Consider the following 15190-nt stretch of genomic DNA (forward strand, 5'->3'; position numbering starts at 1 on the left):
TTCTGTCCCCGTTATCAATCAGAGTTGGCTCTTTTTACCTTTTATACCAACCGAGCTAGTCTTTGAATGAAATTTGCACGCTGCAAGAAGTGAATCTGCTCTTGCGAGAGGTATAATTCCATTGTCACTACTCCACACTCTGTACGCACGAAATATAAAGTTTTAATGGCAAAACTTTGCGCTGCCTTTCCGCACTCTGCCATGCTATTATCGCGCCATTCACTTCTCTGCGCTGCTCTCTCGCTCTTTCTCTCTTTTCCCTCTTGTTGCATTTAATTATCGTAATGTACGTTCGTAGACAAAGCTTATATATACCGTTTGACTCCACCTCACGTTCGTATCTATTAGCCACGTTGAAAGTAAACTCGTGATAAGTTTTTAGTTCTATTAAAGGAAACTTACAAATCAAACCTGGATTGAGTTTTCTATCCTTTTACAAAGTAATTCAAATTGATTGAATTTAATTCCATGAATCCGGTTGCAAATGAATTCAATAATATTTTACCTTTGGATAAATTTTGCTCGTGAATTTTTTCAGCGAATGCCGTAATCTCTTCTTTCTTTCCCTATGAAGTTAAAAACTGACATGGGATGCATTTTTTTTTTTCTAAATATGCAGCCATAAAATATAATTTTCCATCCTTTCACATCGCATCAATAGCCCGTTAATGCCTCTCCGTTGCAGTATCAATGTCAGGTATTAGCGAAAATTGGTACGGGCTCCGCAGAGAGCGTGCAGATGAAAGAAGATGCAGGTCGTAAAAAGGGCCGCACATTAATTATTCAGCGCGCGGTGGTAAAATAATAATGCCCGTGCACCGACGCCGCCGTGTGCAAAAAAAAGGACGACGCGAGTAACTAGAAATATATCGGTGACTTTGGCGCTTCTAACTTTTTATTGACGAGCGGCGACCGTCATTATTTATTCATTTTGCGTTAGTGTGACGTAAATTACACATCCCGAACCTCGACGAGAACAACAAAAAGTTGCCGCGCTCTTCGTTTTTTGTTTTTCACTTGGAGTTCACTTTTTGTGATGAATAATTTAGATTGATACACGGAATGGGGGACTTTTGTGCATTTGGTCAGATATTTTTAAGAAAAAAATAGAGACAAAAAGCCCAAATTGGGGAAAAAGACAAGAAATTTGAGTTCTTTGCTGATTCCCTGTAAATCATTTTAGTTAATTTATTTATTTTGTATTCGATGTAAAAAATTAAAAAAAACCTACATAAAATTTGGGATGTGATAAGGAAAAAAAGTAAATTGCAACGAAAACCTAATTAGAAAAACAGCTGCATTTTCTTAAAGTTTAAAAATGTAGCAATTATTTTATAAAAATAAAATTTCTCCAACCTTTATCAAAAGGACTATGTAATGAAAGAATACGGAGCGAACTAATTGGCTTTTGAACACTTCAAAGGAACCTATTCAGATTTTTATATTTTATGCTTCTTCGTCGTGTTTGTCGACGAACCAGTCGATTTCGAAAACTTGTGATGCCTGCGGGGAAGTTTTGAATTGCGCAGTTGTAGCGATAAAACTTGTCACTCGAATACTCAAGAAATTATTTCATATCTCTGTGGTGGTGAAACAAAATGCAATCGCACGACAGCTGAAGTTGGAACTGTGCGGCGGAATCAGTGATCGCATTTAATTTAGAGCTCTCCAGCCTCGGGTGCTTTAGTTTTGGAGAAAGGAGAGGGTGTAATATTGCGCTGGAAACGACGGATGCGTTTTAACTCGGCGCCTCCGCTTGATCCTAATTAAGGTCGACAGGTAGCATACTCGCTTGGCGAAGTCCCACTTGGGAATATCGCCGTGTCGCAAGTTTCTGACGAAGTAATTCGTCGCGCCTCGCGCCAACCTGATCAATAATTCAGCGAGAATTTCTTCCCATCAGCGCGTCAATACCTTCAGCAACGCGTTTTTCATCATAACTATATTCAAACATAAATGAGGTTTCAGAACTTTGAAATTTAATAAAATTCAAAACAGATTTGCTTTTATAACTAAAATCAAACGAAATTATAGTGCATGTTGTTGATTTGAATTAAAATAAAATTTACAAAAATTTATTTAATTGTGCATATCACAAGAATTTACTGCAATCAAGCAAATCACCAAATATTTTTAATGTTATATTGCTGGGGCAAAAGTCATTTTTAACCTTGAATTTTCTAAAAAAAGAGAAAAAGAAGGCACTAATTTAGCACATTAACAACAGCGTAATTTTTTTTATTTGAAATTTAGATTCTACTTAATAGCTTAAAATTTAAAATTGTAGGTCCTTAAATAATTGAATTATTAAAAAAAAATATATATAAATTATAATTAAATTAGGAAAGTCGGGAAACATTGGTAATTTCATAATTCAAATACATTAAATTATGTACTACAAAAGCAAAGCATAATAAATAATAAGAATTTCGTGTTAGAATTTCACGTTCGAGGGTTGATTCATGGTGATTTCAATTTAAAAGGTCCGCTTTTCCTAGATTGATTTTTGTGATTTGTTTATTGTTAAAGAAAAAAGTAGAATATCGTTTTTTCTTAAACAATAAACAACTCACAAAAATCCGTCAAGGAAAAGCCGACTTTAAATTCAAATCACCATAAATAATAGGAATTTTAGAAAAATTTTACATTTCAATCAGTTTGATTTATCCAAGTTTTAAGCCTATGTCATCGTCCCATTCCATTGAAATAAATTGCCTCTCTCTCTCAAAATCAGGGACTTTTTTCTGGAGCCGGGTTCCTGCAGGTTCGTAGCTTCTCTTTTCCGCCGCCTTCATCCCTTCCTGTTTTCATATTTCTTCCGCCAGCTAATTCAGCGCGCGCTGCGTGTTAATATGGAAAAGCAGCGAAGAGAGGGTTACAACGCCATTAAAAACAGTTTAAAACGCTGGCTGCGCCGCAGACCGTGCCGTAAAATAAATCACTGCATTCAAATTGCTTTTTTCTTGATTCATCTCCAAGCGCAGGAGAAAGACGCAGTCGCTTTTACTCCATGTTTTTGGAGACTGCCACATAAATGCTTTTTATGTTGGCGAGAAAAGAGAGAGAGCGAGGCGAAATTTTTATGAAAAACTCCTCCGCCTCGAAAAGAAGAGAAGGCAAGAGGGCGTCAAGCCGGTTTGAATATATTACACATTGTAACATTTTATTAGCTATTTTAATTTTAAATGACGCTGAAAAAGAGAGGTTTTGAGGCTGAGAAGGCTTGGCAGGAAGAAAGAAAGCAAGCCGGCTTTTTAGCAGGAAATGAAATCTTATTTTTTAAGAACCTCTAAAACCTGGCAAGCAGTTGTAAATTTTATTTCCCAAGCAGTCTGTTTTCTGGTTTAAAACGATTGAAAAAAGTTTTAATTTGCCTGGTTTAGGATATAGAAATAATTTAGAAAGTAACAAATTTTTTATTCTGCTTAATTGTTATTTACAAAATATTTACTGAAAATTGAACCCTTTAATCAATATCAGGGTAGAATCTTAATTAATTTACCCCTTGAAATTAAGATTCAGGAAAATGGAAAATTTGGCCTATTATATAAGATTTTATTAGAAATATGATTTCACCAAGTTAAAAGATGCATTATATTAATTTCATTTTATGCAATTTTATCCATTACAAAAACCAAACTTCTCTTCAGTCGAAAAACATATTCAATTCAAATATTGATACAATATTCATATATGTGAGCATCATCTGGCATTCACTTCCTCCTTTCCATTTTCCAACTCTATAATATCAGTCTTGTGCAGCACCGTGTACAATTTAACTCACGAGAACTGCTGGCTGCAGAACGGGCATTCACGGTGGAAATTAATTATCAAGACTTTCCGTGAAGAGCGAGAGAGGGAGAATGAGCAGAACCTTCCGACTTCAAAGGCCTGAATTTCATCCCTCGCTCTTTTGTTGCACTGCCGCGTGTTCCTCTCACAGGCTCTCTCCGCCTCGCACTTGGGCTCGACTCTCTTTTGATGATATTTTTTGCATTTATGTACCTTTTGTTAGAGGAAAAAATGCACGTTTTATTTATTTTCAGACGGAGCATCATGAACGATAATATTTCGCTGAGAACAAAGGAGTACCGTGTGTTGATCAATATTTGCGAGAGCGGCAAGACGGATTGGAAATAATTATTTTGTGCATTTTTTTCATGATGTGATTGAAAATCACATTTGTAGGAATCCAAGATAATGATAAGAACCATTATTTGCCTTAATGATATGCAAAACCAAAATATTTCTTATGCGAAAAACAAGATATAAAATTCAATTTAATTGAATGTTTTTTTTTTTTAAATATTTAGTATGGTATTTCAGATTAGAGATTTATTTACACAAAAAAATGCAATGCAACATAGTGATTTCAACAAAGCACAAACGCAATATTCAAAAAAATTACAATTTCTTTTGGAAATCACAAAAGTCCTTCAATTATTTATTGGTATTTTTTTATAATAAAATATTTAACCTCATTTTAGTATTTATAGTCACAAAAATAACCACTTTTTATGTAAAAAGATGCTAAGAATATTAACTCATTATTTTAGTAAGATAAATTGTTTGAAAATTTGAAAAATATTTAAGAGCTAGTTTTGACGTTTTAATAATTTTTTACCACTTTCGTTGAAGCCATGAGTTTTAGCATCAAGGGGGAGAGTTTTCATTATTTTAATCTCGGTTGTAAACGTTTCACGTTAGAGCCCTGCGCCATCGCCGAAATTGTCATTCCCTCCCGCACCAATTGTCTCAATACCTTCGCAAAGCCAACGACCAGACATGCAGACATTGGAAATCCCCCAGTTGAAAAATGTCACGTCGGTGTTAATGGAGTTTTTGCCTTTTTTCGGGCTGATAAATCGGCGCCGGAGATTTCAGCAAGTCAGCTCGAGGCTTTAATTTGTGCCTTGGTGGGGCTGGTTGGCACTAATGAAGTTGTTCCATCTCTCTGGCAAGCGCACCGCCTGCTCGCCTCGTCTCTCTCTTTTTCATCCCAACACATCAATGGCTTTATCCTGGAATAATAATGCCCGACGAGGCAGGCAGTTTCCCTTGCAAAAATAATATGCTCGGCGAATATATCAGTTGATTAAAATTCCATTGATATGAAATCTAATTTCCTCGTGGGCAAATTGCGCCTCTGCATGTGCTCGTACTTTTTTTCAATCATGCGCTGCGCTGGTTTGTTTCGCCACTGATAATATTTCACGTGATTCCGATAGCGTTGCGGAATTTTTGGCGAGCGCTCTTTTTTTTGCAATTCGCGGATGTGCCATTATTTAGTTGAATTCTGTATCATTTTCATTTGGCCGGATTACACCATTGTGGAGCTAAAACTCGTCCTCTGGTACTTCATATTAAACATTTACTTGGGCTGCTGAAAAGTAAAAACGAAATTGCAACCGAAAGCAAAACCATGTCGTATGGCAATTAGAAATGATGTTTTTATATCATTTGTTAATTAATTTTTTAGTTTTTATCACAAAATGTTTGAGAAAGCTGGAAGTTTATTTAATAATTACATTTTTACTTTTCATTGTTTTAATCGAAGGACAACAATGTTCTTTTTATTAACATTTGACGTGCAAATAATACAAACATGAACAGCATAATTAAAATTCAATATTTAGGAATTACATTATTATTTATTTATTTCCTTTAAAATTAAAATAAATAAAAACCAGCCGTTTTCTTGCATAAATGCTGATTTTAACATTGGATTACCACATTCTTTTCAAACTCGTTTTATTTCAACAAGGAAAACACCAGTTTTCTTCACTTTTGTACTATATTTAATAATTTTTTATAATATATTATTCTGGCTCGTTTGAACAAAATATAATGGAAATAAATAAGGGTAGACTTTGTGTGAGAATTCAATAATTTTAAAAACATTTCAACCCTGCTTCCCCTAAGTTTCATCATCACTTTTTGGCTCTAATACAAAATCATGGCTCCCCAAAGAGCAGTTTCAAAATCAATGGGACTCATATTATCGCACTTTTTCGCACCCCTGCACGGATTCAAATGGCAACATGATGAGAAACTCGATACGTTCTTTTCCTGTCGCGGTGGAATTCTCAGGCGCAAAGTTATTGATCAGGACGTAATTCGATTATAGACGAACTGGAGACGGCCGGCAAAGAGTCAGTTGATCAAATGAAAGAAAATCGAAGAACTCTCTCGCGAGGCGGCGGCGGCAGGGCAGGCAAGGGGAGCCCATCTAAGCCGCCCCGGCAGCATCCCTTTCGCTCTTAATGCAATATAAAAATTCCAACCGAGTTTCCCTTGTATTTGGTCCTTGGCCAAAAGGTCTCGTCTCTTTCTATTTTTCTGACGCCGCCATTGGTAACAGATGCTTCAGATTGTGAGCAGATAAAGCATGCCGGCCAGGCACACTCGGCAATAGAGCAACGTTGCACGAATCCTTGAAGGGAAAAAATTGAAACCGAACCGAAAAAGTTACCTCGGAAAAGTGAAAAGTGATGAAATAAATTTGGTGTAAAAAAATCTTAGTTTAAAAATGGTTTAAATTTTTGTTCTTTAATTTTGTCCAATATTGTCGTGAATAATTTTTACTTTCCCCTTTTACCAGTCTGATTTTTACCAAACAAGGTGACACTAAAATTAAAGTATTAAAGCACATCTCTTTTTTCTGTTTGCTTCGATCTGTAATTTGTTTTTTATGTATGCACAAGGCGCTTCTTTTCAATTAAACAATCATTTTATTCAAGCTATGAACTCTAAAAGGTCATTTTATTTTACCAAATATTCTCAATGTTTTAATATGTACTAAATAATACTGTATTTTTCAAAATTCTTTATGAAAGTAAAATAAAAAATTAATATAAATAGAAATAAAATATCTCATATTTTGATCGACACTTTGTATTAAATATTTTGATATATTTATGGTTTTCCAATCGAAGCAATAATTCACAAATCGAAATTATGACGCTCGAAGCAACTTCAAAGGCAGTATAAAATATCAGCCGTTTTCTGCTAACCGCACGCCAATATGATAAATGATCGGCAACAAAAGATTTAGGGTGGTGAGAGGGTATAAAGTATCGGAAAAGTTATTTGAACGCAACAGTCGATACACCATCCATAGAAGCGCTTTTGATGTTTCACTTTTGAGAAATACTTTGTTAATTCAGAAGGCTACTTTGGCGGGGCGCGGCGTGGGAAGCGATTGGGCTCCCCGAAAAACCCGGCGATGCTTTTAACGCAAACCACCTGATTATTATTGAATAAAAAGCCGGAGAAGTGCGCGCGGTGTGCGAGGCGCAGAATGCTTTTAACGTTATAATAGTAACGTCAAGACAGGCGTATTATTAATGGAGCTCCCGGCGAAACGCAATCATGTAGCATCAGGCATGGCAAGCCGAAATTTAAATTCGTTTTTAATCCCACCTGAAAAGTTGCAGCCGCCGCCGCATGAAAAATGAAGTCCGCCTTTCGAGCATGATAAAAAAGCTGAAAAAAAATGCTACACTCGTCGACACGTGGATTCCAGTAAACAAATGCGAGAAACTTATTTTGTTGTTTATAAATTACAATACATTTTACATTAATTTATTTAAATTAAACTCAGTAAATTAATTCTCTTGGGAGAGGATTTTATTGCTTCATTGCCTTCATTAAAAAAATCCCTTTGAAAAACTTGAAAAAAATAATTTAGTCTTCTCTTGACCTCTACTGAGAAAGGTACGCTCAAAACACATGTTTCTCTATTTTGACCAAAATTGTTATACAAATTAAAATTTTAAAAATAATTCCAAAAATAATTGTCAAATTTTTGAAAATTTTAAGGAACATTGTAACTGTAAAGGATTTTTATAAGAAAAAATAACCCCTGATTATTTGATGGAAACTTTTTTATAAAATTAATTTAATTATTATTTTTTGTTTTTCAAAATAACTCGTTTTTTTTTAACAATAAACAACTCTCAAACCCCATTGAGGAAAAGCCGAAATCACCATGGATCGTGAAAATCTACAACAAACTTGTTTAATTTATTATATAATTTTTATGAAAAACAAAAATGATACATGAAATTAGCAATTAACTTCTTTGCAATTGTCAAAATCTTGCAAAACTAAGGTCATAATATATCATGCTACTTGATAAAATTGAAAAATTTGCCTTCAGAAACTTAATCGTCATCGCAAAAAGCCATAATTATTTTGCCCGTGTTTCAGGTTATGGTGGTGTAACGCCGAAAACCACATGGGGCCGCATCGTGACCATAGTTTACGCGCTTGTAGGCATCCCCTTGATGCTCGTTTACCTGTCAACGGTGGGCGACCTGCTCGCAAGGAACTTCCGTCGTCTCTACGGCAAGCTGTGTAGCTGCAGCGGCGGCGGCAGTTCGACCAACAGTTCGGCCAACAATAGCGGAAAACCTTCACCCAACGATAACTACAGGTCGGGAATCCTTCACTTGAATTGAAAAGTTAAAATTTTGGCAATCAGAATAAGTAGATGAATCTGATTTAATTATATTTTCTTCTCCATGACTTGATTTGTGAATAAGAATAATAAATAATAAATATGATTTCATTTTTATATTTACTAAAAAAAAATAAGAAAATTCTCATTTTAAACAAATAAAAAATTACCATGTTTCTTAATCTTCCATGCATTTCATTTTAAGTGTATCTATTTTTAAAAATTTTGATATTTAAATTTATTTGGAAAAAGTCAATTTTTTTTTAATTATCATTGATGACCAAAATATTAATATCAACAGATTTTAATTTAATTGGAGAGCTAATGAAATTTTTTTGCACCAGGGTGCGTCACATTTCTTCCAAGCAGAACAGCGTGGACGGGGGCCTGAAGCTGCACCCCGAAGAAGAACTGGTCAAACTGGAGCGCAACCACCCGCTCGACTTCCCCGCGGACACGCCGTCCGACTCGCGGCAAAACTTTGTGCTGCAACATCACCACCCGCAGCGGCAGCGAGTGCCGATGACACTGTGCTTGGCGCTGATCGCGGCCTACATCGGCGGAGGCGCGATGCTGTTCCAAAAACTCGAGAACTGGTCGCTGCTCGAGGGCTCCTTTTTCTGCTTCACCAGTCTCGGCACCATCGGCTTTGGCGACCTCCTGCCCGGCGCGCAGCCAAACATGCCGGCCAAAAACGCGCAGGTATTGATATAATTATGTTTTAACGGATCAATCAGTTTAAGAATATTTCAAGAGTCGCACAGCAGAGCTCTCTGTCTACAAAGTTTTTCTTTCCAAATTGCAAATCAGTGGAATTCCCTGCCCTCTGCGTTAAAAAATTGTATAGTTTCTCAGTTAAAAATTGCATATGTGACTGTTGTTTAAAATTTTTTCCCTTTTCGGCTCCAGCTCGGCAAGTAGGTTTAATTTGGAAACACTTTTGCTTTCAAATTAAGCTTATGAGTTTTAGTAAGTTGTTTACTAGGGCTGGCTGCCAATTCTCTCTTCAATGTAATTTTCCCCCCCAAAAATAATAATTGACCTGTTGTGAGAGTTGAATTAAATTGAATTGAGTCTCGGCAGTTGAAAGGCTGCTTTTTTATTTCTAGTTAATTTTTTCTCTTAAAACACAAAAGCTTATATTTCTTTTGATAATTTTGAAGATGTATATTTATGGACAAAAGACATTTATTAATTTCTTCATTCAATTTTTTTTTGTCATTTCTATAATTGCAATGGAACTCATTTTAAACATTGAAATGTGTTTGATGAGCGTGTTGCGTACTTGAAAATTTACAGGCACTCAATTCCATACTTTGGTTTATATCAATTGATATTCAATAAATATATAAAACTTTTTTAATTCAATAAAGGTAAAATAAAACTGTATCATCACATTAAACGTGTAAACTTGATGCTTTCCAATTCTGAATTGTATTAACACATTAATGATTAAATTACAAACTATATGAACCAGGCGTTCAATGGCAAATGGGGTAGACGTCTATTTGATCTCGGAAGTTTAAGCTTTCTATTGGTGTCGACGTTGTACAAAATTTCACAAAATTGTATTATCATGAAATTTAAATTCTTTAAATGAATTATTATCTAATGAGGTCAATCAATTTTGTTTACGCATAAAATATAATTTCCTTTCAAATTTCACGCTTGCAACCAAAATATTAATTATTTTCATCGTATTTGCAGGTGTCGATTTTGTCAACATCGGCATATCTGCTGGTGGGCATGGCGCTGATCGCCATGTGCTTCAACCTGCTGCAGGACGAGGTGGTGGCCGTCGGCCGCAGGATGGGCCGCATCTGCGGCCTGGTGCGGCGGCGCCGAAGGCGCCACCACGAAGAGCACTCTGAGTCGGAGGTCGACGACCTGGCCATGGCCGTGGTGTCCGGCACCTCCTGACGCACCAACCCCGACCTGCCGGGCACCTCAGACACGATGCTGACGCCTCCACCGACCGCCGCCCTGCACCACAGTCTTCCGCGTCGCCGCCCCCCAGACATGATCAGCCCCGGACAGGCGGCCACGGTCGAGTACTTTGTGCCGCGCAGCGTCAGCGACTTCAACCTGCCGGCGCTCAGCGAAACCAGCCTCAACAACGCCTCCTCCACAATCATCCCCCCGCCACCCCTGGTTAGAATTTTCAATAGACCTTCTTGTTCAATTTCTTTTTTGCTTCATAATATATAATATTATCTATTACTTATGAAAAGATAAGGTGCTATATATTTTTCGAAAAAATAAATAAATAAAAATATTAATTGATAATGTAAGAAAATATAAGAAGAAAGTTTAAAATTTTTATTGTATCATGCAAGTTTATGAATTTTGCACGCTCACTCTGGCAAAATCAAAAGCTTTTTTATTTTATTTTCTTGTATTATTTTTTCTGTTATTTTTAATTGAAAAATGTACTTTATTTTAAATTTATTGATGTAAATTAGTTGCAAAATGCTCAAAATGGTAATTTAACTGCTTGTTTGGTTACTTTAAATTCAAAAGGAAGCTAGAAATTGAAGTTTGAAATTGAAATTTCACATTTTCTGACTGCAATCCATTGAGATTTTTTTTCATTAAAAATTCTATAATCTTGGAAATTTCACAATGAATTTAATACTCTTATGTCTGAATAAATACGTAGGTAATTGTGATATGAGAAAATACTAAATCTACAAATAAAAATTGTACTTTCATTAAATTAATTTTTATATCTTTTTATAAGACAAGGTCTTCTTGAATTGATGAAATACACCATATATTTTTTTATTATGCTTTGTGATGCCAAAACTTTTTAATATTTTGAATTTAATTTATAAAACATACTAACACTTTTTTATAGTATTGACTTTTGCACTTCAGGTGGATGGCAGCGTGGGTCCTTTGCCAGCGTTGGTCGGAGGCGGTCGCCTTTGCAACACGACCCCGCGCAGAATGCCCTCCGAACAGCGCATGGTTGGCGTCGGCAGGGAGAAGATGGTGACCTTTGAGGACGACCTGACGCCCAATAGAAACAAGTTGGCCGGTGTCGAGGACGTTTTCATGTGACAGCAACAATAATCGAAGGAGGACGGCTGCTGTTCCTGTTGTGATACCGGCGTGGAAATGTCTTTCTGATCATAGTCAGCCGTTTCCTGGCGGTCAGAGATGTTGACAAAAAAAAATAGATATATTGAAATGCCAATGTGGATATTTGGTGTGTGTACCCCAGTGTGTGCTGGAGAGAGCAAGAGACTCGTTACATTTTTCTCAGTGTTGCCGCCAATAATCATGTCAAGTTCTTATAAATTATAGTTTTTTTATGACAAACATTTCATTTAGAATTTGTTACATAAACAATATTTTTGAACAAACCCTTTTCCAAAGTATGGAAAAAATGCTGCATCACACTTTTGTACAACGTAGCACATCATGCAAGACTCGGTATTTCATTTAATTTCTTTAACAAGGAGACCAACTGACAAAATTTAAATTTTTTAACAAAAAGCTGCGCCTAATATGATCCTCTGATAGCCAATGATTCAATTGCGAGCTTCAAACACTTTTTTTATAATTGTTGCAAATCGGTTTTCACTGCCATTGGACCTCCTGCGCATTTTCAAATTAAAGGTTTTTTTTTGCAATCATTTTTAATCTTTATTTTTTACTTTTTTTACTTTTCGAATGTAAAAATGGTGCTTGAAACTTGATATAGTTGACTCATAGTGTTTTCCTATGAAATTTTCTATTGCAATGAGTAAAAAAATAAACACTAATCAATCCTACTTTAAGTGTACATACCAGAAAAAAACGCTGTAAATACATGTGCATGTAAGAAAATCTCTTGATAAAAGACAAGCCTCTGACGCGCCAGATTGCAATAAAAACTATTTTTATTGCAAATTGAGCGCACAAAGAAAGATCATATTTTAAATGGGGGAAAAAAAACGATAAATGCCACAATTGGATGGCTTGATAATCAATGTAATAATGTTTTGTGACTGGACCTGATTATATAAAAAAAAGTGTCAAAGATGAACTACTGAATGTTGACTTTTAAAATGCTGTAAAAAAATACTAATGTTACTCAAAATGTGGGATTTTTGAGGTTTTATATATAATGAAAAATAATCTATTTAATTTGTTCAATTTCAACTCTCTTCATTACAATTATGCATTCACATTAATTTTAGAATAGCCTTTTGTAACAACCCTCTAAACCATTTCATCATGTTTTTTTTTTAAAAACCCTGAAAATCATTAGAAAAGTCTTTACAGCAAAAGATATATCATTTTTAGAAATTGCCGTGTCGGTGTATTATAACTGTTTGAAGAGCAAAATAAAACATAGATTGTTTTTTGCTAACAGATTTTTTTTTTAATCTTGACGACCCAACCTATTGTTATATTGTATAGTTAAAATAGTGTAGTTTCTTTGGTTGCATTTTGATAAACTTTTAATAAAACATGCAAAAGAATTTATGAATTTAGAAAATTAACACAAATAAAAGTCCGCACACAAGCACTTGGCATTGCCAACAGCATTGCACTTTGCTGGATGATCCTATCATCTTTTGTCTTGATCATCGGACACCTCGGACTCTTTGCATTCTGCAATTTACGTACTCAACACAAAACAAAAAATTTCACTCTTTAAAAATCTTCCTTGTCAGAAAAGATAATTGCGTACTTTCTCGTTAGGTCAGAAAAATAAAAATGATGTTCTTGTTCTCAATTGTTATAAAAATAATATTCCTGCTGCTGCTGAATAGCGCATGTAAAAGTTCTGACCTCCGACTATTTTTTTTTTTAACATGACAACATGAATTGTCTACGTTTTCGTGCAACACGAGTTATTTTTTAGTGCATGTGTTTAGCCTATTTACTTTTTGTAACGGTGGTGAAATTTAGGTGGTTTTTCATGCACTTCCAATAGACCACAAGTCTGCACGATTCATATATGAAATATCATAACATATTACTTATAAATCAAGCGAGTGTTCTGCCGTTTTGCCGCCGCAAAAATCCTCATTTCGGCGCAAAACTTGGTGGGCTCTAATTCTATATAAGGTAGAATCGTTCCATTTCTATTTGATTTTCCATTTGCTTACCCCATTCTATTTCGTCGCCGTTTCCGATAACTTCTATTTCGCAGCTATTCAATTTCCATATTTATTTCGTCGTCAATTTTATTAGTTGTGCGTAGTGTAATTTATTTATTTATATTTAATTTAATTATTGCCTATGATTACAGTGATGTTCGAATGATTTTCAATATGTTCAAGTCGATAAAATTTATAAAATTATATGAATTATTTTATTTTGAAAGAAAATGTATAACATTAATATTTATAGTGTCCGTTATTCTTAATTAAGTCTCTCGCACCCCCTTAAGCGCAAATCTTTTTTACGGATCATAATTAGAGGGGATCAACGTGATTTTTTTTCTTTAATGAAGGTTCCAAAAAATTTATTTTGCGCTTTAAAACACACCAGCAGTTTCTAAAAACTTTTTTTAATGATTTTTCAGTTTTTTTATTATTATTTTTATTTTTTATTAAGAAATCTCAAAACCTTCCTGCCATACAAATTATTATTAATTTTATGCCTCAAAATTTTTAGTAGACACATGCTTTTCATATCACGTGCTATATAATCATACCCTTGGAGAGACAAGACCGATACAATTCTGCTCTGTCCTGTGGCGAGTTTTCTATTACATGTCTCACCACCCGGCCTGCAAATGATTGTCTCTCTGTTAATAAACGCGGCGCTCCACTAGCTCATAATATGCGTTGCTATTTTTGTACGTGGCATGGCATGAATCTGTAGAATGTAGTATGAAAGTAAATTCTTAAAATACGCGCAATATTCAGTGGATGAATATTTAGAATATTTAACAAATCGTCAGCATGACATGCGTATTGTACTCTTTTGTCGATACAGGCTACTCATAAAGTCTCAAAATGTAAACTTTATTTCAATAAAAATAATATAATTACTATTTCCACTAATTCTGCTAATTCAACTATAGCTTCAAAGATTCTTTATACGGAGTAAGAAATTTGATAAAAGTTCTTTTTAAATAAATTTGTTGGTGGGACATTCTTGCTTATTTGAAAAGTTGAATGGCATTTGAAAACTTGGAATATATGAAAAATTAAAAAAATATGAGATGACTTAAGTAAGGAATTTTTTCCACGAAATTAAAATAAATTTTCCGTACGTATTATATGCAGTTCGCTTTTGTCTTCTTAAAAGTTGATTACAGAACAATGTTGGAAAAGAAAGCAGCACTGAAAGCTGAATTTTCGGCTAATTTTCATGGTTATGCTTCTTATTTTTAGATGGGAACCGAACTTTTTTACTTTAATTTTAAATAAAATACTAAATGAGGTAAATTATAAAATTTAATAATATATTTTAATTATTTTCCTAAAAGCCAAAATATTTACAAAACGTTTTGACACACATCAGCATACAGTCATGACAAGTTTAGTTATATATAGGCTTGCCAGCGCGGGTCAACCCATAATTATGTAGACTTAAATTTTAAAGTTAATTATTGCTCAATAAAACTAAAAAGAAACAAAGGCATTCGGATAATTAAATACCCTCAAAAATAATTAATGTTCTGCATACACTATTTTTAGTGATTTCTAGTTAACATCCAATGTGATGATTAATTTTCCGTTTTTTTTTTCAAGTTCCGTGCAGCCTGGCCAGGAGGCTGTT

General features: G+C 34.7%; 1 protein-coding gene across 4 annotated transcripts in view; it reads left to right on the forward strand.

The window, feature by feature from the left end:
- The window catches only part of LOC132199155 (TWiK family of potassium channels protein 18-like), a 124507-nt gene extending 111718 nt beyond the window's left edge, over window positions 1-12789 (forward strand). For 3 of the 4 annotated variants that reach the window (XM_059623679.1, XM_059623678.1, XM_059623681.1), the window contains exons 6-9: window positions 8212-8437; window positions 8806-9163; window positions 10169-10612; window positions 11339-12789. In XM_059623679.1, coding sequence (XP_059479662.1) covers window positions 8212-8437; window positions 8806-9163; window positions 10169-10381 — 797 coding nt within the window. In that variant the 3' untranslated portion in view covers window positions 10382-10612; window positions 11339-12789. Of the gene's footprint in view, window positions 1-8211; window positions 8438-8805; window positions 9164-10168; window positions 10613-11318 lie in introns of all 4 variants that reach the window. The other variant, XM_059623680.1, reaches the window with a different exon arrangement.
- The last annotated feature ends 2401 nt before the right edge of the window (window positions 12790-15190 follow it).

Source organism: Neocloeon triangulifer, unplaced genomic scaffold, assembly GCF_031216515.1.
Source record: "Neocloeon triangulifer isolate White Clay Creek 2 clone unplaced genomic scaffold, ASM3121651v1 ptg000013l, whole genome shotgun sequence".
In the NCBI taxonomy this organism is placed as follows: domain Eukaryota; kingdom Metazoa; phylum Arthropoda; class Insecta; order Ephemeroptera; family Baetidae; genus Neocloeon; species Neocloeon triangulifer.